The following is a 23432-nucleotide window of genomic DNA, read 5'->3' on the forward strand; positions in this document are numbered from 1 at the left end:
CACATGGCGGAGATAATTTGATCCAGAGAAAATTAATCATCACTAATTAAAAATAAAACGAAAAAAATAGTTGATCAACAAAATTTGAATTAGAAAAATTTTCCAATTGTTATTTTGTATTCGCTGAAACAACGCCATCTACCTGGAGAAAAGAAAACCAACTAATCAGATGTTTTCACTTTCAGGAGAAAATTTTTTCCATCAAATTAACTGTTTATGCTTTTGCATTTCTACTCTTCAATTGGAAAATTAAGATTAATTGTTGTTTTTTTTTCTCCATTTAATTAATTGTTCCATTACCATCTACATCTTTGTTAACTATTCCTTTCAATTCCTTTTAAATTCTTTCATCTCTAATATATTTCTCTTTTCGTCTCACTTTGTATATTTTCCAATCTCTCTTTTTTTTTATCTCTTTTTTTGCTCTTCTATTTTACCTATTGTGTGTTTGGTATCATGTTGGTAACATATTCATATGGTTTAACAAGGTTCCTCGAGGAAAATAGTTACACTGTGTGACCATGAATTGGTGAAAATATCTATCCATTTGTATATTATAATTGTGTTTAATTGTAAGTTGAAAATGTCTTCAATTTTTTCTGTTCCAATTACTTTTACTTTCATTCACCATTTTCTCCTTTCTCTCTTTCTTTTTCTGGTGGTTGATTAGGCCAATGTCAATCTTGACCTTATTCTTGTCACCAAATTGATTTCCATTCACCAGCTATAATTACTTCTTCCAATTTGATTACATTAAATTGACGTAATTGAAAATTCTCGGTGCAAAGAAAAAACGAAAAAAAATTCTATTCTTTTTTCTTGTTTACCCAATGTGATTGACCTTTTCTCGGTTGTTTATTTCTTTTGTTTTAAAAAGGTAAACGATTTTATGTGTGATGAATTTACTCATTTATCTTGTATATTATCTTGTGATTCCTGGATCAATCTGATATCTTTTACCTGGAGAAGGTGAACAAAAAAATCAATCGAAAAATCTCATCAGTTATTCAATCCCTATTTCCACCATCTTCCTACTCTTATGTTTTTCTTTTATCTTAATGAACAATTTACTAATTAGTTTTCTTTTTTATTCTCTCTCTCTAGGAAGTAGAGAGACAAACATAGAGAGAGATGGGCCTGTGTATTTGTCGAGATTGGTTGATTAAAAAACGAAGCTCATTCTCTTCTGAAAGAGATTTAGAAGATGATTATTCCACAAACGGTTCTCGAGTTCGTCGAGATAGTAACGAAGGAGGTGATGGTTCTATTATTAATTCCACTCATCATCATCATCATCGACGGCATCATCGTCGTCATACCGAACGCACTAGTGATCATGTTATCGATCACCTTATACTAGATACTCCAAATATGATCAGAACTTACCTAGAATTGTAAGTATATACATCACTTTACAAACGAGAAACATTGAATTTCTAGTAATCACACTCAGAATTAATCAGCAATAATCACACACAATATCATCATTTCCTGTTGTTGTGATTTCTTTTGATTATATTTATCTTTTTCTCTTCCTCTCATAATTGTTTTAGTCGCATCTCCACAGTTTAATTCATCTCTTTGTTTACAATTAACTTTTAATCAATCCAGTGATTTAAAATACATTTACTTTTCATTCAGTGTTACAAGATGAAAACTTAATCATTTGATGTTCATTTAATTGTATCACCTTTTCACCTTTCCAACGATTTGTTGATTGTCTCTAAATTTTGTTAGTGAATGAATGTATATTTGTTTGTGTGTGTATGTTAATTGCTTGAAGCTTTTTCTACAATCAAATCATTAAGGTCATGAACTTGACTCGCTTTCTGTATGTATAAATGTTCAAAAGGTCAACACTTAAAACGATGAATATGAAACTTAGCTGACCAGTAAATTAGGTTATTCGTTTTAAATGTTAACTGATCATTAAGAATAAGAAATAGTTGAATAGTTTTTTTTCCTCATCATTGACTATTTACTTTTAGCTAATTCATCAATGACCAACATTAACATTGAATCAATATTCATTTTCTCCCGTTAACAATAACAATTAGCTAAAAATACTAATTAATTTACTAATTGTCTTTTTCTTTCTTCTTCTTTTTTTTATATTTCACCAGTGGAACTCAATTACCTCCTTCAATGATACTAATTCATTCATTCGCAGAAACCGAACGAGGTTGGATCTATGTAATTAAATCGATGATTAAAAATATTCCCATAGAAAATCCTCTTGGATCAGCAGCGATTTTACTCCTTCTAGATGAATGTCCACTTCCTACCAAGGTAATTCTCATATTAATCAAAAGATTCTCATTGAAAATGATTTACTAATTGTTTCTTTTTATTATTCTACCTTATTAGGAATCTATTATTAAATTGACGAGTGTATTAAATTTAAAGAATTCATCAATTAAATCAAATAAAACACTAACCCGCCATCGTAATATTTGCGTTATGCTTGGATCGTTGGCCGAAAGACTTGCTGGTCCAAATAGTATCGCCATTCTAACTCCAACCGTCTTAAAGTATCTCATCAATAATCTTAATCCGAAAAATCATCCGTTAATCATCCTCTTCTCTTTAATTGCTTTGGAAAAATTTGCTCAAACCAGTAATTATCATCTCATCTTTGTGTTTAACTTTTTCTTTGTTTACTCACCTTTATAATTCAATTCTAATCAACTGAAAAAAAACTGAAACTTATTTATAAGTTATTGATAATCAATGTTTTGCTGTTTTAGATGATGATTAATTAATCATCAATAATTTTCCAAATATTGAAGTACATATCAAATAGTTTTCTAGATAAATATAGTTGCTAATTTACAACATCATCGACTTGTCATCAGTTAGTAGGAACAATTTAAAATTTATACAGTCATTATGATTACAATTAAATGAGATTTAGTCAAATTTATCAATAGCAATTCATTGATTTATCTATCAAATTGATTATTTTTGGTTATTATATAGTCAATCATGAACCAATTGTTTGTAGTTAGTCATAAGAATTAATTATTTTTGTTATCATGGATTTTTATTATTGTTTTAATTTCATGTTCATTGATTACTAATCTCTCTCTATTTTAATCTCTATTTTCAGGTGAAAATAAGCTTACAATCCATAACAAAATCCAATCTCTACCAGATAATCCACTCTTGGTACTAGAGAAATGGACAGATGACCCTAACTTTGATCGCCAACAAGTTGGTTTTTGTGCCCAATGGTCACTGGATAATATTTGTGCGTATCCATTGTATTTACGTTTCATTCCAACAATTAGATGATTAGATTACCATTTAACTATCACCATTTTAATTGCACTCATCTTATCAAGCTACCATGATGATGAAGCGACAATAAGGTCATCATGTGCTCAATTAGTGGAAGATTTTTCCATAATTAAGATAATCAAATTTTCATTATATTGAAACGTTTTACTAATAATCTTTCAATCATTTTGATTAAATTTATTTTTCTTTGCTATTTTTCTTACCATAGTTATCCAAGATGATCGACCTTTTGCTTACGAAAATATTGATAGAAAAAATCTCAATGTTCTATTAAATTCAAAGGATACAAGTGAATATTTAAAGATCTCACCTAATGGACTAATTGCTCGATGTGATTCAGCTTCATTTGAAAGTGTTCGTTGTACATTTCAAGCGGACGAAGGAGTTTGGTACTATGAGGTTACCCTTGTCACCAGCGGTGTCATGCAAATTGGATTTGCTACCAAAAATAGTAGATTCCTTAATCATGAAGGTCATGGTATCGGTGATGATGAATATTCACTTGCCTATGATGGTTGTAGACAATTAATTTGGCACAATGCTCATCCCTATCAATCTAAATACGGCTCTTGGAAACAAGGTTAGCAATTAAGTTAACCATTTTCACCCATATATATAGATTCCAATTCCAATAATCAAAAAATATTTGTTTCAATGATAAATTTCAATCACTAATTATGATTATCCTTTAAGGTGATACAATCGGTTGTCTATTAGATTTGGATAATCAACGGATTATATTTTCTCTAAATGGTGTCCCAAAGCCTCCATGTACTCAGGTTTTTCAAAATGCAACGTAAGTTAATTGATCAATATTGCATATGATTGATAATTAATTTACTAATTGTTGAATTGTTTCATCTCATACAGGAAAGGTTTCTTTGCTGCGGCGAGTCTAATGTCATTCCAAGAGTGTATTTTTAATTTTGGTCGTGAACCTTTCAAATATCCTCCGATTGGTGTTAAATTTAAGTGTTTCAACGATCATGCCAATCCAACGGAAGAAGAGAAAATCATTTATCCAAGGTAAATAATGGAAACTCTGAATAGGCTCAGAATTATTTGATCAACTTGTTTCATTTGTTTTCATCTTTTCCTTTTCTAGATTTTTAATCTTACGAAATCTACACAAAAGTTCATTGCGTGAAGATTGTTGCACTTTGTGCTGTGAAAATGTGGCCGATATCATGTTACTTCCGTGTAAACATGACGGGTTTTGTTTTACCTGTGCAAATATATTAGAATTTTGTCCAATGTGCCGATCAGATATTCAAGAACGAGTCCAACAAGAGATTGTTGATTCAACAATAATCGATGATAAAGAAGAGAAATTAGATGAACCAGTGGAAATTGATGATTCTAATCAAAAGAAATTAGGATTACATAATAATACAATAATGACCTTACAACAAACTGTCCCATGAAATATTCATCTCATGATTCATGAAGCTTTTGGTCAATTCATTTGATTTCAGAGGAAAAGTTCCATTTTCAACCTGACTGACGCACTTTTTTCACCAGTAAATCAATACCAATCATCATCAGAAGAAGAAGAAAAAACAAAAATAAAGTGACCAACGATTGAGAAAAATGATCATATACTCAATCATATTCGCAAAATTTTTTCTCGCTTTTAAATATCGTAATTATTGGTCTCAATTCAACAATCAGCAAGTTACAAACTTCGCAATTATCAGATTTTTGTTGTTTTTGTGTTGAGAGCAACAACTTTCTCTTCAAATGGACACATCATTAGATTTCATTGATTAATTCATTATCATTTATTTCTGTGGTGTCTCTATCCTCTTATACTTTGGTGAATTGCCCACATCCAAAGTCTTACAAAATCCTTGTCATTATAATTAGTGGACTGTACAATCAACTGATCATCAACAACAAATATGGAAAACAATCAACTAAATACACCGATGGTGTTTATCTTTATCAACCTTAACTCCCTGTGACCTCTGCTCTTTAGGATGATGATATATTTTCTTCGTGCCATATTTTTAATTGCTCACCGTAATTGTGTTTTTGTGCCACCCGTTAATCAATTAGCATCAATGATCTTCGTTGTTATTAATACAATTAAGTTTATATTTCGAATGTAATTACAAAAAAGAAATGCAAAATCGTCAATGTTAATCATGTTGCTTAATCCTTAGAAACACAATCCAGTGAAAATTTGATTATTTCGGTTCATCTGATGGTACTAATTGTTTGATCTCAGTGTAAAAAGCTTAATAATTTTCTTAATCTTAATCCATTTATATTCACAATTTGCTTTACATCAACAATTAGTCGAGGCTAATTGTGAATTAACCTCATCTTTTCTAGGTAACCAGACAATCATAAGCAAAAAAAACAACAAACACAAAGTAATAATACAAGAAAACAATGACAATCAGTTGATTGTTATTAATGGAAAATATGTTTCTAGGACAATTAACCAAATTAATCAAATCACTTTGGCAATATCAACTTAATTTTACAATTTCAGTGAGCTTAAAAGATGCATCATCAGTTAAGTTGAATTGTTGATCAACTAATTGTTTTGGATTTTAACTGCTTATTCCTAGATAATAAGTAGATAGATTAACTTTGATTAAGTTAATTAACTTTTAAATCATTTGGTGATATAAACAAAATAATTCATTGCCTTTAAATCAACTTCCATCCATAACAATTTAAAAAACAAACTTTATACAATAATTTTAATCGTAGCTTGTAATTAATTTGATTGATGTCTAATTACCTAGTAATTAATGTTAACAATTAAATTTTTTCAGCTTCTGTTTGCTTAATCGTTTTTTTTCTCGTTCATCTTAATTGTTTTACCTTTTTGATTTTATTTAAATGTTGATTGGAAACCAATAACCTGTGATCAATATATCTTATTATTTTAAATCGCTTTAAATTGTAAATTAAACAAAATTTGATCACTGCAACAATTAATATTTTATGATTTACCTAATCATTAATTGTCTTTAAAAATTTGTTTCTCTCCTCTATTAATATTACCAATGTATCATTACAACTTGATTTAAATTACTTAATTTGATTTTGTATATATATAACAATGAACATTTAATTAAAACTAAAAATTGGGTTTAATTGTTCAACCATTAAATTGTCCATTTCTGATTTCCCTTTGATTATGATTAATGATTAAAAAGCAGCCATTTAAACCGATTCAATGATGATAGATTATTATGAGAAACTAAATTAACAGTTAACCCACGATTAATAAATTTGATAAATCATTGAACATAAAATGGAATCAAATTGATTAGTACAATTGTATAAATTGTTGTAGCGACGATTTAGTAAATCACTGAAGCCAATCAAAAAGAAAATAAATAAACTGTAAACGAGAAATATAAAAATAAAGGAAAGAATATGAATTAGATTTAACAATTGGATTAGGGAACAATTAAACACTGTGAATGAGACGCGTGTAAGTAAATTGTAACAAAGGTACTCACAATTAAAGCACAATCCTTAACCACTCTTAATCAGTAACAATACAATTTGAATGTTACTCTATGGGGTAAAAAAATCCCACGCGACCAAAAAGTAATCAACAAAACCTATTAAAGTGCAATATCCTTGATAATAATAGTTTTGAATCAACATCAATTGGCTCTGTTGAAGATGGAGAGTGTAGATTATTTTTACACCAGTGGGAATATATGAGAGGACATCTTACGAAATTATGTTAATCATCCTGGTGGATTTAGAATCAAATCTAATTGTTATAACTGTTTTTCTATGGGAAGAGAAAAGGTAAAAAAAAAGGTGAACTGTGAGCTCCATTGGATTGTAATAATTACCATTGGTTCCTGGGAGTGTTTTCAAAACTATCGCCATTTTGATAACATTATCATCCAGCTAAATGATTGTGATGATAAAACGGTGGAATTAATTGAGAATAATGAATTAATTATCTTAATCCGCCTTCTCTTTTTTTCCATTTGATTGTTTTCCTTATTCTTTGTTTCCATTTGCTTTTTTTTGTTCCTTCTTTGATTTGTTTATACTTTTCCTTTTTCTTTTTCATCTCTTGATTTGGTTCTCATTGTGATGGTAATTAAAGAAGATTTTTCTTTTCGTTCGTCCTTCAGATTAATTAGTATATTTCCATAAATTCGTTATCTCTTCTTTCTCAATATTTTGATCTTTATCCAGGTAAAGGCCAAGAATCACTTGAGTAATTAAAAGTTAATCTTTTAATTATCTCTCTTCTTAGTTGATTAAGTGAAAATGATTCCATTATTCAAATTAGTCTTTCAAATGTTGACAGTACTTCTCATGATTCAAATTGTTCACATTTTAGATACACAGCTTGTAGTTGTTTTGAAGGTTTTGTGACAGTCATTTTTCACCTGAGAAAAAAAGTGTCAAATTAATACATTAAGACAAGTGAAAGTGTGACAGTTTTGATGATTACATCAAATTCAGTAAGAGATTCACCAGGTACCAACAACAGCGAAACAAAAAAATCAGAACCAATTGTGTTAATCCTTTGAGGCGTAAATTGGTTGTTTGAATATGAGAAACATTCCACTGGTTGAATATTACATAGAATAGAATAAAACAAAAACTAGTTTTTCTTCTCCACTGTAAATCAGAGATAATAAATCAATATAAGAAATCAAATTAATTAGATAGAATTTTAAATAATAAAAAAAAACGAAAAGAAAAAAAATTCTATTCACCTGAAGGCATAAAGAAAATTGAATCAAATGATGAGAGAACAACTGATAAATCAAATTGAGAAAAAAGCGGTTAAATTGTTAATCTAAATAGAAGCAAATCAAGGTGAGATCTTCAGGTAATGATAATCAATGTAATTAACGAATTTCGGTCGATGACAAATTAAGTTGACAACAATTAATCAAAACACAATTAAGAGACAAAAACAAAAGATTAACTAATTTTTGGAGAAATCAAGTGATCCAATTTAGCGCCATCTCCATTTATTAGTTGTTACTTTTGGAGGGACAATCAAGTTAATCTTATTGAGATTATCTGATTGGAAACAAAGGATTGAAAGTTAATTGTTATTGATTTTTTTTTCTTTAATTGTTGGTGATTTTTATTCTATTTTAAGTAGTGATTAAATTTAGATGGATTAGTCGGTTAGTCGTAAAAATGCCTGATGATGAGAGTCAATTTCCTAAAGGTTAGTTACTCTTTTATTTCCTTTGTTTACATTTCCACCTTTGAAGATTTGATTGTTTTTCTTTTTCTATATTTTATATTAAATACCAATTTAATTGTTCACTTTTTAATTGTCTTTAATTGTGAATTTTGTTAGAATTTCTTTTATTACATGATGACCAGGGAGATGGAAAAGAACCGGAAAAAGGAGGTAAGTTATATAATTTCTCTCATTAGATATGAGTAAATGTTATGATTGCTTTCTAATTCTCTCATCCGTTCTTCATCCTCATCTTCATCATTTATTTTTTTCTTTCTTCATTAACATCATTCTTCATCCACATCTTCATCATCATCATCATCATCATCTTCTTCTTCTTCTTGTTTATATCAATTTCCTTTCGTTCATTTGGTGGGAAAATATCATCATTATGTTTACGTTTTGCTGTTTCTTTCCTTGGTTAATATGTAAACACTAACACTCTAAACTTTTCAACTTGACGAATACCTTAATCATGTCTGTACACATTCACTTACCTGTAACCTTAGGTAACAAGTGATTTGCTGAAATTGTTTAAGTGCTCAACCGGACAATCAACTAACTAACGAAGATGAAGAAAAAAAAACTAACCAAGGTCAGAATTACATCCATATAAATTCAACAACAATTTCTCTACTTGTCTCTAGACAGGTAGAGAAATTATTTTTCTTCATCTTTTTTTACCTTTTACCTTTTTTCTTCTCATCTCTTTCTCTCTCATCTGTGTAAAAGCTATTAAACAAAAGGCCATTGAAAGAAAACAACATTACCAAATTTAACATAAAAGTGAGAAAAAATTTTCACCATAAAAAAACCTTAGACCTTAAAAAAGACAATGGGGATAATCATGGTAATACTATAATCTATTATCATCAATTGATTATTTTCGCCCTTTTTGTGCTCTTTTCTCATATTAATATGTACTTTTATTTGTCCCTTCATAAGATTACCTGTTAAATCATAACAATAGTAAATAACAATTAACAGTACAACCCAAAAATAACCAACACCAAACTTTAACCACCAAGACTAAACCCAATGTAGGTAACAATTGTTTACCAGGTTTGGTTTAGTTTCCATGTTGTGATTAGTAATATTTGGTAATTAGTTGATTTTATGGTGAATTTAAACTAGAATATCTGTTAATTGTATCTAATTTCATTTTCTCTCTCAATCGCTCAATTTACTCTTCAGGTACACGCACGATATCATGGTAAATAAAGGAGCGTCTCAACTTGGATTAATTGTTGTGGTTAACTGTTAATATACTTGGATTACAATTTTATTTGATTTGCTATTAACTATTTCCACAGTTGAAATGATCAAACAATCAAAGGACAACAAAGGAAATTGTTTAAATTTTTTACTCTCCCAAACGGCTACTTGATAGAGATCAGATAGAGAGCTGTGATTTCCGTTAAGCCATCTTATCGTACTGGCGATTGGTCGGTTTTATGAGTTATCATCCCTCTAGATGATGATGATGTAAATATTGATAGAATCAATATTAATGACTGAGAGAGAAAAAAATCCAAAAAAAGCAAATGATGCATAGAAACTAAGAGAATGTTGAAAATTCTCGATGAACAAAGGTTCTTCTTCTTGAGGCCAGTTTCCGTTCTCTTCACTTTCATATGTTCTCTCTAAAAGCTTCTCTTTCGCTTCCTCCTCTTTCTACCCTCATTCTTATCATCATCTTCATCTTCATCTTCATCTTCATCTTCATCTTCATCTCTCTCGCCCAACAGCCGATAGCAAGGTCAATGAGTGAAATTTATGCAAAGGGAGAGAAACTTGTTTACTCTGTCGACTCTGTCGATTCTTTTGACTTTTTTTTCTTCTTTCAAAACTCCGAATAAGCAATTAATTGTTGTCTCATCATCTTCATCTTTTCTTAATTTATACACAAATGAATACTAATCAATTGGGCTCCTCAATCTTAATCATTTTGATTTAACCCAAAGAGTTGCAATCACCCCAACCCTCAACCAAAACAAATCACATCAATGGTTAATTGTCTGCTATTCAATATTTGGTGGAATAAAAAAAAAGGAAGAAGAATCATCTTTGATGATGAAAAGAAAGTCGTTAAGATTCATCTTCTTACAGACCCCATAGAGTGATGACCATCTCCCAATCATCCTCATCATCTTTTCATCTTCATCTTTTTTTTCTGGTTATCCAAAAGTTTTCAATGAATTAACAACAAACTCATCAGACTTTCAATTCAACGATTTTGACAACAAACAATTTGACAATATTATTAATCCTTGATGTTTATTTTTACTTTTTTTCATCTTTTTCCCGATGATGTAAGATAATCACAATTTAATCAAACAATCAACAAAGTGGCAACCAAATTAATAGCCAACAAATGGACTTCATTGATCCCTATGGATAAAAAGATCTCAGCATGAAAGCAAATTGAATGGATTCTTATTATTATTACATGGGAAGAGAATCAACTTTAGAAATGATATTCAATCAAATGATGTAATCAGTCAATCAAAAAGGAGCAGAAAGTTAATTGTTACCTAATTGTTATCCCTAAACTGAATTAATTCAATCTCTATAAATGTTGCCTTATTAATGTTTAATTAATCGGCGAGTTGATTTGAAAATTTCCAACTCCTTATTTACAAAACAGACTAACCCAAAAATTATTAATTACCAAAAATCATCAACAATTAACTGATTGATTAATCACTACAATCAAATAATCAATAATTGAAAGTGGCTTTAAGTAATTTAAATGATTATTATTACAATTTATCTTCCTGATTATTAATATGACTGATTGTTGTTAACATTTTTCTTGATTGTGATCTAATTGCTTTGAGGTTTTTACAGTTAATTTTGTTCCCATACAACTGACCAATTAAACAGTTAACCATAAATGGTACTGGTTAATTGTTGATGGTTTCATGATAATATTAATAATAATCTAATTAAATTGTTTCTTTACTACAAAATGAAAGGTCATCTTCAGTTTAATTGTAATTAAAAGAGGATCTTAAATGAGCTTATATGTACAATCAGATCATTTATTAGATTGTTGTTGTTTGGGTTAATTGTTTGAAATGAAATCAATTGACTGATTTAATTTGTGATCATCAACAATCATTTTGTAAATTGTTGCCTTTTCCTTGATTACTAATTAAATTATTAAATTGTCCTTCATCATTGAATAACAATTAACTTAGTGAAACAATTATTTCAACCACCGACGCTTTTTGATCATCTAAATGATTAAGATTAATTTGATCCGATCAAATCAAATCAAGGTTATCCCGATGTTAAACTAATTTAAATTACAACCACAATTAAAAATCTTTGTATTAAATCAAGAGCAATCAAGGACAATTAGTTGTGAAAACAACAAAATTAGATCGTAATCAATAAATTGTGGTTTTATTACAAACAGAAAAGTTAATCAACTTGTTAAGAGACAACAATTTAAGTGTATTTAAAATGTGGTAGTTTATTTTAATTGCTAAAATCAAGATTTTTAATTACAATAATTAAGACTAATGGCACTGACAATGTAGTCTCTTTCTGATTTAGTTAGGATATCTTTTTTTTCACTGATTTAGTTACAATTAAGGGTTGATTTAGGAAGAGGAAGAAACAATTTACAATTTATCATTTGTTGAAAATCAATTGATTGTATTAATAGTAATTGTTGTTGATTTGTTGATGATGAGGATGAACAAGTTCAGCAAAAAAAAAAGTTGATGATGTGAGACAATTGTTGTTGTTGATGATGAAGATGATTAAGTTGATAATGAATAAAAAATACCAGTTGATTAACAGCAATCAAAGATGAGGATGCAAAGTATTATAATCAATTGATTGTAAAACCATAATAATAATACAAAACATGATAATCCTAAATTGTAATACAATGAAGATGAATCAATAACCTTCATGGTTAATTTTGTTTTCTTAATATAGTTGATGATGAAAACAATTAAAATAAATTGTTCAAAATGATACAATCAAATCACTTTGATATCCTATTGACCATCATGGTTAATCAACAATCAGCTTTTCATGATTAAATCCAGTTTACCAAAAGTTGATTAATGTTTACTGTCTGTATGTGTGTTCAAATTATTTACAATTAACTAGGTACAGGTATCACAATTAGCTTGATATAATGTTTCAAAGACTCTCAATATAATTATAATCCTTCTTGTTGTCGATTATTTGATTTAATTGTTGATTAACTAATCATCAATTTACTTTTGTTTCGTTTTGTCAATCCACTTGAGTATAGTTGATGATGATACCATTACAATTAAGTTAATTACATCTTCGTTGTCAATAAAGTTTTGGTTTTCTGGTTGTTTTTTTTTATTCATATCGGGATTGATACACACAGTTGATTGTTGGACAGTCAATCGTGTTAAATTTACTGGATTTAATTAGTTAGAAGGACAATTAACTTGTTGATCACTTTTGGAAACAATCAACAGGAATCAAGGATCGATATTTACAATTATTATCACATTGCTTTATATCCTTGATCTTAATTGTTGCTTTAATCTATCTTTCCATTGGTCAGTAAATTAGTTTATCATTGTGGTGGTTTTTTTTGGTGTAATTAGTGGACAATGGTCATCATGATGGACCCGTTTCAGGGAAGATGACTCATTGTTGTTGTCCGGCTTTCGGATTGATTGTAACTGGTCAAATGGCTTAGATCTGAATTGTAAGTTCGTAGGGAATCATTATGATGATCTAATTGTGGTGATAATTTTTTCTGAAAATTTTGAATATAATGCTAAATGATATTGAGGAAGAAATGAAAAGTAAAAGGTTAATTAATTGTAATTGTGATTAAATTGTTAATTGTTTTCTATCTGGACAATTAACTTGTGAGGAAAACAAGAGGTTCATTTAGTAAAAGTGGTTAAATTGCTCATTTAATTTGAGTTAAATTCATCAAGGTTAATTTTTTATTGTTAATTAACATTCAAAGTGATTTATAAATTGATGTTGTTTATTGTTAATTGTTCAGGATAATCGGTTTTAATTTAATTATTAGCTAATTAGATACAATACTTTGTTCATCTCTAATAGCTGATTTAACAGTTGATTGATTAGCTGATTAACTGATTAGCTTATTGAATAATTAGTTTTGATTTTCCAATAATTACAATTGTAATTATCAGAGTAGAGCTAAATCATCAGCCTAATCTTAATTATTATTATTAACATTTAATTCTGATAACATCGACTTAATTGCAACAATTTAATTTTTCAATTATGATCAACAATCAATAATAATTCAGGATCAAGGTGATATTGATCCTCAACAGAAAATATTTTGATTATTACAGTTGGTGTAACAATCAGTTGATTATAAATCATAATAATAGTGATTTAAATTGTTGGCATTAATATTAAGGCTAAATTGAGGTCATTTGGTTTAATATTAACAACGAAACATTAATTTGATTGGCATAACTATGATTAACTAATTCAATCAAATTGTAATCTAACAATAATACATCATCTTTAATAAAGCTAATTTTGGGGTCAATAGTTAATCAAATAATTTAAAATATCGACAATTAATCAAGTGGAAAATCAATGAGAAACATTTAGATTGATAATTAAAATCAATTAACTATTGAAACAATTACTACGATGGTAAAAGTTGCCTGAGGGCAATTAACTTGATCATCATTCAACTTCCGAGTGAAAGTGATCATTTTCTTGTTAACAATTAACTAATTGTACACAAAACAATCCTTCACAATACAATACATCAATGTAAACTAACAATTTAATCAAGGTTTTTAGTTAATCATCAGCATCATCATAATGATTAACATAATCATAGTTAAGCAGAGCGGAAAGAGGGAAAATTAAATTTCAACTTAAAATTGATTACGATGAAGATTAAATTAAACTAATATAATATATATAAAAGTACAATTAACTAATTAATTATCGTTGATACAATTTAATGGGAAAAGTACATTTGTGTATTTGTCCCGAATCCTGAATCAATCTTAATGATTAAGTTAATAGTAAAAGTTGATTATCAATCATAGTAAAAAGGCTAAATTGTCAATTTAAGATTAACAATGATCGTTAATGATTTAGGGTGACAATTAGAAGTGATCGTCGTTAGTTGTCTGTTGATTTGGAAATTAACTAACATCCTTTCAAACGTGATTACGATTCTTAAACCTGATTGAGTTTAAAGGTATTTTTTTCATACAAGAAGATTATGTAAGCCATGATGATGATAATGACGATGATGATGATGATGATGATGAGAAGGAAGAAGATGATAAAGGTAAGTTGACAGACTTGTTTCTAGGAAGAGAAAGTGTGGGAAAAAGTTGCAAAATTAAATGATCCAATGTCAAAGTCACCAAATTGAACTGGACAAGTTTACAGGTAACAACAGGTAAGGTAATGATAATGATTAAAGATAATCTAGTTTAATAGGAAATCAGCATTTTCCTTGAGTAATTTAACCCATGGGCAATGTTGAACAAGAATCATAATGATGATGATCAACTTTCAGTTTGTTAATCTTTTCCATTTGATTCATTTAATTTGCTTTTTTTGAAATTCAGAGATTTTATCATGTAAACATGGAGATAATGTTTCAAATACACTGAATGAATATTTTTGTTCATCATTCATTTCGTGATATGAATTAACCATAATCATCAATTGATGATTGTCATCTCATGTTAATGACAATTTCTTCAAACTTTGACACAACAAATGAATATAATGTAATTTATTCAATGAAACAAAGCGACAACTTGTTGATGGGGAAAATTTTCATCTAGTTAACTAGTCTACAGTTGAGTGATTAAAACTACTTGATCCGGTAGAGTGATAATTAACTTAAATTGTTGACTATTTATCAATAGTAATTTGAATAAATGAACCAATACAACAAGTATTATATAACAAACAGCAAGAATCACCATCATGATGATTGTGATTAAATGAGTAACGAGAGTGTATGATGTTAACATTGATGAGATTTTCTCTTCTTTTTCTGTTAATTGTCAATGGAAAACAATTAATTACACAATTAGTTTTCTGATTCTCTTACCTGTGAGATGACATCTCCATGGGCAGTTCGTACTTGATAAAGGTAACGGTATTTACGTTGTTTCTGTTCAGTTTTAGATTCTTCTGCTCGAATACGAACCAAGTCTAAGTTTCCATTTCTACGACTAGATGATGAACTTGTAAAGGTACCGGAAGGGGAATGATAATAACCACGTCCGGTGGCACACCATTGGCAAAATAGACCTAAACAAACCAGGATGATCCATAACATTAAAAGGATCCATGATATAAGACACATGAATAATCCTGAATCGGTAGTATTATTATTTGGTAATGAATTGGAATCGATTCCATAAGCAGTGGACATTAACATTGCATTTCCATTGGACTTTAAATTATCCCAAAACCACAGGAAAAGATTAAAATTTTCAACAAAATAATCTAATCCACCGATCACAAGAGTTGATCCAAACATACATGTAGCCAGAATAGTGCACCCTGTAAGTGAAAATATCCGATAAATGAAACAGAATTAGAATCAGAAATTGATAATCTTTTGACAATCGTGATTAAGGATTAGAAATGTTGTTAATCTGTACTATTAATTCATTGGTCATGATTATTTGGACACATGAAATTGATCTGATGCTATTGTTGTTTGAAATAGTCAATTGTCAATAATGTCAAATCAAATTGATTGTGTAGGATTTTTTTTTCAAAGTGTTGATAATTAGTTTGTCTTCAAGTTAATTAATTTTTTTTCTTTTGGTATTTGTATGAATTAATTAATCAATCGGACATGTGATATTGAGTGACAGTTATAGTTTAGGTTTAATTGATGTCAATTAAAGTTGATGATCAATTTAAAATGATTATATTCATGCCAATTAAAAGATTTGCATCTTTATAATGGTTACGATGATAACGGTCAGTTAAAAATAAAAGATATTGATGGACATGAGTGACCTAATAGTAACTGAGACAAACAGATAATATTGGAATCGGGTTGAAATGATGATGAAATTAAAGATTAGGAAGATGAAGGAAAACAAAGAGAAGATGAGAGAGAGAGAGAGAGAGAGAGAGAGAGAGATGAAAAATGAAGACAAGGATGATGATGGAGACATTGAACTAAGTACATTTTGAGTAAAGAAAACAAAGACAATGAATGAAGATAAAAGATGAAAACAAGTTGACGAAAGTTGAAAAGAAGCAGAAAGATGATAATGATGAGGATGCTTATCATCATGTGTACAGCTTATGTGATGATGATATTTCCAGAGGAAGAAGATAAAAAAAGAGCAACTTAATAAGTCACAAGCTCAGCATGTCAATAGCCTTTGGTGGTAAATATTCAAAGAGATTGGTCAACAAAGTAAAAGAGATCAAGAAAATTGTTTATATTGTTGTTCCGGTCAAGAAAAGTGTCAATTAATTGGACTGAAAATACTGATGAAAGTGAACTGGCTGACTAACGGAAAAGGAAATGACAAAGAGATGCAATAAAAATCTAAATATATGCATGTATATTCATTAGTGATACTCACTTCTACTTGTTAGATAGCTCAGAAAATCATAAACTGTACTGGTCAGTTTAGTGGTAGGAAAAGGTCAGTAAGTTGTAACAATTAGATTTTGTTATGATTACATATCAATAATTCATTGGAACTTGAGTAATTTCATCAAATGAATTGATATTATTCCTATAACAAGATTTGGTGACCTAGTTTTGCTTCATGATGATGTTTTAACTGTTACCTTTTCCGGTTAAAAAAAACAAGGTAACATTAGCAACATGATGATGATTATGTTACATTTTTTTACCGTTACAATAGTATTTGAATGGGTGATAAACATCATGACATATCAGGTAACAAATAACAATTTAAACCACAATTGATAGATAATAATCAATATCTTAATCATCATCATTCACAATTAAAGATAATCAACAGTTTATTTTCATTTTATTGCTGATTAACAACCAAAGAGTTGATATAATCTTAACCGGATCAACCGAGACAAAGTTATTGAGATTAATATCATGATTATTGTTATTGAACCTCAATGAAACGGTTCAGGGGGTTGGAGTGGGAAGGTTAAGGGTGGAAGATGAAGATGAGTTATTTTTTATGATGATGATGAGGAGGAGGTGATGGTTATGGTGGAAGAAGGAGATGAAGAAGATGAACTTAAATCACCCAAAGCAAATCATCTCCATAAACGGAGTCGGAAAATCGGAATGAAATTGAGGAAAAAATTCAAATTTCGCTAAACTACTAATCTTGTGGGTGGAAATGGTGATAACGATATTCAACTGATTTAGAGATTTGGTAAGATGAGCGTTAATGGTTGGAGGTGGAGCCAGTGGTTATTCAACACACTTATCGATGGTGTCCATTAGTTCAAAGTGTTGAAATTAAGCTGAATTTTGGGTTAATTGTGCGCCCGTTTGATTGTCCCAGGCCCTCCGGGCCTTCCTCTGTCGATTTTGACCCTTTAATGAAGACCTAACCTAACCTAATTTAAACAAACACAGGGATAAGTGTGTTGGATAGCTATTAGCTCCACCTCCAACCATTAACGCTCATCTTACCAGAGATTTAAACTGGTCAATGATTAAAAATATTCATCATGTTGTTGATTATAATCATGATCATTTAGTAAAGTTTCATGAATCATGTAATAAAAGTTGTATTATAAGCTAATTGCAAGTACATTAGTTGATGTAGTTTGGGTTATCAATTGATTGTGATTAAATTTTCGAGGGTAAATTTAAGATGAGACAAGTAAATGTATTACCACAATTGATTATTAATTTATATCAATTTAAAGTAATTTAAATCAATAAGTCTAGTCTATGGGAATTGTGTCGCTAATTTAACAAAGTTTTGAAGGATAATTGAAAACGATATTATCATTGACTGAGAGATAGAAAGTAATCAAAGTTAATTGGAAAGCATTGGATATGAAGGTATGATTTAATTGATAAGAGAAACTTAAGGAAATCAAATTGAACTAGTAAGTAATTGAATTAAAAGTAATTAATTGTGGTTAACTAACCTTTTTGAAAGTAGAGAGTTGAAAAAGCTCCGATGATTCCCCATCCTGCAATCACTGAGAATGTGATCCAAATTGATTGGGGTGGTGAGAGAGTATCAACATGAGGTGATAAAAGATGAATCCATGTGATTATCAGAATTCCGATAAAAGTTCCAAGATGAAAACCAAGCACCATAAGTCCAAGCCAAGTTACCAGAAGGGTAACCAAACCGGCAAGAAAACCGGCCGATAGAGAGACGATCAGTGTACCATAGAGTGGAATTGGTGTTGAGGTTGACACGATGAACCCATAGGTGAGAGATGAGACAATTAGGAAACCGGTGAGAAATAGTACTGACCGGAACAATCGGTAACCCGAGAGAATGTAAATCAATCCAAAAGTCACCGCTAAACCACAGATTCCACTGATAACGGGATCATATGTTTCTGGGACTAAAGCGACACATCGTTGCTCTTCCCGAAGAAATTTATCACCAAAATCGAGTATTCCATTGGTGGGAAGGTTAGAGATTAAGGGTGGGGTCACAGGGTTATAGTTGTGATAATGGTGATGGTGATGATGGTCAGTAGGTGATATTGTGGACAATGAAGGTGTTGTTAAGGTGGACAATAGGATTGATGTTGTTGATGGAGTTGCTATTGTTGTCGGTGAAAAAATGATGATGATGATGATGATTCAGTTGTTGGTGATGATGAAGATGGTGTAGTTTTGGGTAATATTGTTGAAAATAAGTGAGAAACTGTTGAGCTTAAAATTGAATTTCCATCAATAAGATGATTTGTTGATGGTGATGATAAAGAATTTGAATTGATTGATGATTCTGAAGATGAGGATAATGATGAGGATAATTCCATGGGTTCATCTGAGTCTATTGATTCAGCCAATTTGAACGAAGGTGAATAAGTTGGATCAATCAAACTGTAAGGCATCATTGGTGTTTATTTGGTGTTTCTTATTGTTGTTGTTTACATCGCTGATGATAAAATGGTAAATAGCAATTAGTTGATGATATTATAAGTGATTAATTGTTTGGAGGAGTAAGTGGATCAATAAACTTTACACTTAGTCGCTTCCCTTTGCCAAGGGATAACAAACAAGGATAATAACTAAACTGTTATAATATTCAAAGTAATTAACATCCAATTGTCTTGATTAAGGATAAGGATTTCGAGTGAATTAAAATAACAATCAAATTGATTACTGGTTATTGCTATTAACTGACAATATATTTACATCATCATAATCTTCAAGATGAGATAGTCAATTGATGATGATTGGGATTCTCAGAGAGAGAGAGGATAAGATTAGAACTAATTTATTAGTTAATCCTTAGTTTCTTATCTATGGGTTTACAATTAAGATGGAAAAATAATCGTAAGTTAAATTGTTAATCCATATGAGTTGTTCAATTTAATTGATGATTATTATGATTGTTTTGGCTTCATTGATGAAGATAATGATAATCTTTAAATTATCATCTTCGCTCAGATTGATAATCATTAAAAAAGTTGAATATTTTTTGGTAAATTTTTAAATTGGAAACTTGATCCATCATTACAATTGTTGGTGATGTTGTGATAATGATGGAATATAATTTGTCTCAAATGCCCATTGATGACCTTGCCCTTGGGCTATAAATGACCTGAGGGTAAACTGAAAAGTAGATAAATGATGTTGATGATGAAATAAAGGTACATAAGTAAAGGTTTTCTCTCTCTCTTATTTTATGATAAAAGTTACACTTTCGATTTGATAATGATAAAGTAATCAAGAGAGTATCCAAATAGTCAGTCATCATTTCAATGGTTAATCATCAAGGTAATCAGTGTATTATTTAGTTGTACAATTTGATAGTTGACTTAACAAAAGTTTCCATCAACTATTAACTTAATTTTAAGTTTGCACAATTTAAAAAGGGAAGTAACAATTTCTTGATTGTTACTGGTGATGTTTTTTTCTGGTGAAAATCAGGATTTAGATCAATGTAAAAAACTACAAAGGTAATCAGAGTGTGTGGATAGGGAGAGGTAGGGGAAGGTGATGAGGATGAGGAGGAGGAGGGAAGGTGAAGATAATGAGCCTCGAGGACTAAGAGAGAGGGAGAGGGAGAGACCTTCACCAGTGGGTTGGCTCCCGTGTAAATTGTTAATCGACACTCTTACTTGAAGATAAAACGAGATTCAAGTCTCTTAGTTGTTAAAATGAGGATGATGAGGATGATAAAGAAAGAGAAAGAGAAAGTAAAAAAAAGATAATGGACATATCTAGGTTAATATGGAAGATAAATTGACAGATGATTTTGTAAAATAAATCCTCAGAGTGTGAATTGTTAAGGCCTAATGGTTCCTCTTTTTCAAAAATCTTTGCTCATCCTCATCATCAAAAATTAACTGAAATATTTTCAACGAGATTAAGAAACAGCTAAAGGTCAGCAAGATCCTATTGAGATTAACAAGAAAAATAAATAACTTTATTACATAATTGAAATGTTTTTTTTATCTATTGGTTAATCTTATTATTTACTGTTGATAAAATTGTTCATGATGATGATTAGAACTGAGGAGAGAGAGAGGAAGATGAAAAGGCGTCAATCACAAATTGAATAGAGTGGGAACCCAGATGATGATGAGGATGAGGATAAATCAAGTTATTGAAAATCAATGTTGCAATTGAAATAAATTATCAAGTTTTTTTTTCTGTCACACTGGTTAGGGTTTCAATAGTAATAATTTGTTAGTGATTATAATACATGGTGATGATGATGATGATGATGATGAGTGGACTGGAGGGGGAGAGGGTTGATTGAAATTATCCCAGGACAATGTTTATCTTCATCATTATCATCATACTCAGTCTCTCTCTCTCTCACTCTTTTTTTACATGAGTGGTGAGCAAGATTGAGGGCCAATCATGTAGATAGACTGATTTTTATTAGCAAGGGGGTGGTAAAGTTTAGTGGTGGTGGAGACAAGGTTGAAAACAAGGTGGATTTGCTTACTACCTTTGTTTACTGTTTGCTTGATTGTTGCTGGGCTCAGGTAACAACAACAACATCAACAACTAAAAGTGACCCCGGACGGCCAGGTAACCATTTACTTGGGTACAGGTTAATTTTTCATCTCATTTTTTTTTGTTGCTCTCGCTTGACCCTTAAGCCTAACAAGAGTTAAATCCTAGACCTTTTTTTAGCTCATTGTAAGAGCCTGGGATTGATTAAGAGGCATCATCATCATCATCATCTTTTTATCTTCATCTTCATCTTTTCATCTTTACATAAATATAAATATAATGTTTATTAGTAGGAGGAGGGTGAAGATGAAAATCTTATAAGTCCAGGAAGATGAATCTAAGCTGTAAAAGGTGAGAAAAGGTCAGCTACTCATTTGCTTATTACTTTTTTCTGCATCTCTAGTAAGCTAATTAACTAATAAATTGTAGTAAATTAGTTTACATCAACTAAAATTACCTGTTGTAAAAAAAAACTAAGAATCAGCATTTGAATGAAGTTTCATGAACTTTTCTCTCTCCATGTTGTTTACTTTAACTATTACATCAATTGATCATGAAAATTGAATGAAATTCATACACTGAACCGGAATAATGATTTAGACTAACATTTAGATTGTTTCTTTAAATACAATTAAATAAATCACGTTCTTGTGATTAATCACGATATAAATTAAAGTAATTGATGGAAACTTATTGCTATTTACTTTGAATGAATTAGTTTCTTGTTCTAATAACTTTGTAGTTAATTGTTGACTTTCAAATTTCTTGATTGTTACAGTAAATTTTAGTTATGATAATAATTAACCAACAACAGTTAGTTAAATATTCAACTGAGATTCTGGTTTGAAATATTAAACATTTTAGATTCATTTTGCTTTCTCTTTGCAATTTAACTGGTTTAAGGTTAACTGTTAATTCAATTGAACAATTAGATTTAATTTGTTACAATTGGGAATATATTTTTTACCTCTTCTTTAATTACACAATGACAATTTAAATGGTAATCTATTAATTTTAATTGTTGCCAACAGCTGAAAAGCTAAAGGCACAATAACATTGAGGGTATATAAGGATATCTGCATTGGAGATACAATTTATTAATCAAGTTAATTGTTGCCAAATGATATAAGCTAATTAATATTGTGGTAGTATATTTACTGATGATTGTGACAATTAATTAAAAACATGGTAACTAATTGGAAATGATTGTAAAAAAAACAAAAGAAACGTTTTTTTATCAATGAAAATTGGGTTAGAAAGTTGATAAATATGATGAAATGCTTATTGGAAATTAATCATTCGAGAATTGGATTGTTAATTGTTTTGGATATTCAAGCGAGAGGGACAGGTGATGATTAAGAATTAAATTGTCCACTGATGGTTAATTAAGAATTACTTACAATTAACTTAAACATGGAAATTGAGGTAAAGAGATGAAGAGATGTTCAAATTTGCCACTGAATGTTTGGTTTGCCTCCGAATTGAAAATCCTTGAATACACAAGAGATGAAGATTCAATGAGACAATTAGATTTTAAAACAATTAATTGTTAATTAGAGTTGATTGTTGGTCAATAAGTTGAAGAAATTGTAATTTCCAATGATCACATTAACACTAAACACTTAGGGAGATGAAGAATGAGAGTTAAAGAGTTAAATCCAAACACCAATGGAAAAAGAGTTGATTAAATTGTGATTCGATTTTGTGTAGAAAAAGTTAATTAGTTATCGAATTGTTGAAAAATTATTTTATCGAAAAGTAAAAAATTGTAATGTTTTTATTGTGAGAAAAGATTTGCAACTG

At 29.7% G+C, this 23432-nt stretch overlaps 2 protein-coding genes and 2 long non-coding RNA genes across 11 annotated transcripts; 2 read left to right on the forward strand and 2 right to left on the reverse strand.

Annotated features, from left to right (window-relative positions):
* The first annotated feature begins 200 nt into the window (after positions 1-200).
* On the forward strand, positions 201-4901 carry LOC128394296 (RING finger and SPRY domain-containing protein 1-like). 3 transcript variants are annotated; one of them, XM_053354600.1, is made up of 10 exons: positions 201-572; positions 671-877; positions 1105-1394; positions 2124-2289; positions 2368-2617; positions 3110-3250; positions 3509-3880; positions 3994-4096; positions 4171-4326; positions 4406-4901. In XM_053354600.1, the coding sequence occupies exons 3-10, from the start codon at positions 1132-1134 to the stop codon at positions 4722-4724; spliced, it is 1770 nt and encodes a 589-aa protein (XP_053210575.1). In that variant the 5' UTR covers positions 201-572; positions 671-877; positions 1105-1131; the 3' UTR covers positions 4725-4901. The 3 variants fall into 3 exon arrangements, with proteins under 3 accessions (XP_053210575.1, XP_053210576.1, XP_053210577.1); XM_053354601.1 differs by lacking the exon at positions 671-877; XM_053354602.1 differs by lacking the exons at positions 201-572; positions 671-877; positions 1105-1394 and adding an exon at positions 1609-1831.
* A 1470-nt stretch (positions 4902-6371) lies between these two features.
* On the reverse strand, positions 6372-8209 carry LOC128394299 (uncharacterized). The gene is made up of 5 exons (XR_008326347.1): positions 8019-8209; positions 7751-7920; positions 7134-7685; positions 6786-7069; positions 6372-6664 (listed from the first exon to the last, which is right to left on the reverse strand). It is a non-coding gene; the product is annotated as an uncharacterized LOC128394299 (long non-coding RNA).
* Positions 8210-8316: 107 nt separating this feature from the next.
* On the forward strand, positions 8317-11250 carry LOC128394298 (uncharacterized). Of its 6 annotated transcripts, none has more exons than XR_008326346.1 (6): positions 8317-8485; positions 8621-8674; positions 9013-9098; positions 9236-9289; positions 9449-9603; positions 9698-11250. It is a non-coding gene; the product is annotated as an uncharacterized LOC128394298 (long non-coding RNA). The 6 variants fall into 6 exon arrangements; XR_008326343.1 differs by having other exon boundaries at positions 8318-8485; positions 9236-9353; positions 9449-9622; XR_008326341.1 differs by having other exon boundaries at positions 8320-8485; positions 9236-9353.
* A 708-nt stretch (positions 11251-11958) lies between these two features.
* LOC128394297 (transmembrane protein 198-B-like) lies at positions 11959-23432 on the reverse strand. The gene is made up of 5 exons (XM_053354604.1): positions 23030-23432; positions 19287-19593; positions 18620-19251; positions 15597-16054; positions 11959-13289 (listed from the first exon to the last, which is right to left on the reverse strand). The coding sequence occupies exons 2-5, from the start codon at positions 19550-19552 to the stop codon at positions 13143-13145; spliced, it is 1503 nt and encodes a 500-aa protein (XP_053210579.1). The 5' UTR covers positions 19553-19593; positions 23030-23432; the 3' UTR covers positions 11959-13142.

The sequence above is a fragment of the Panonychus citri genome, unplaced genomic scaffold (assembly GCF_014898815.1).
Source record: "Panonychus citri isolate SS breed McGregor unplaced genomic scaffold, ASM1489881v1 Contig00139, whole genome shotgun sequence".
In the NCBI taxonomy this organism is placed as follows: domain Eukaryota; kingdom Metazoa; phylum Arthropoda; class Arachnida; order Trombidiformes; family Tetranychidae; genus Panonychus; species Panonychus citri.

Coding starts and splice junctions, on each gene's coding strand:
- LOC128394296 (XM_053354600.1), top strand. CDS start 1,132: ATGGGCCTGTGTATTTGTCGAGATTGGTTGATTAAAAAACGAAGCTCA. Junction 3,251..3,508: donor ATGGTCACTGGATAATATTT/GTGCGTATCCAT, acceptor TTCTTACCATAG/TTATCCAAGATGATCGACCT. Junction 4,097..4,170: donor CAGGTTTTTCAAAATGCAAC/GTAAGTTAATTG, acceptor CATCTCATACAG/GAAAGGTTTCTTTGCTGCGG.
- LOC128394297 (XM_053354604.1), bottom strand. CDS start 19,552: ATGATGCCTTACAGTTTGATTGATCCAACTTATTCACCTTCGTTCAAA. Junction 19,252..19,286: donor CCAACAACTGAATCATCATC/ATCATCATCATT, acceptor AACAATAGCAAC/TCCATCAACAACATCAATCC. Junction 13,290..15,596: donor ATGGAGATGTCATCTCACAG/GTAAGAGAATCA, acceptor AATATCATTTAG/CATTATATTCAAAATTTTCA.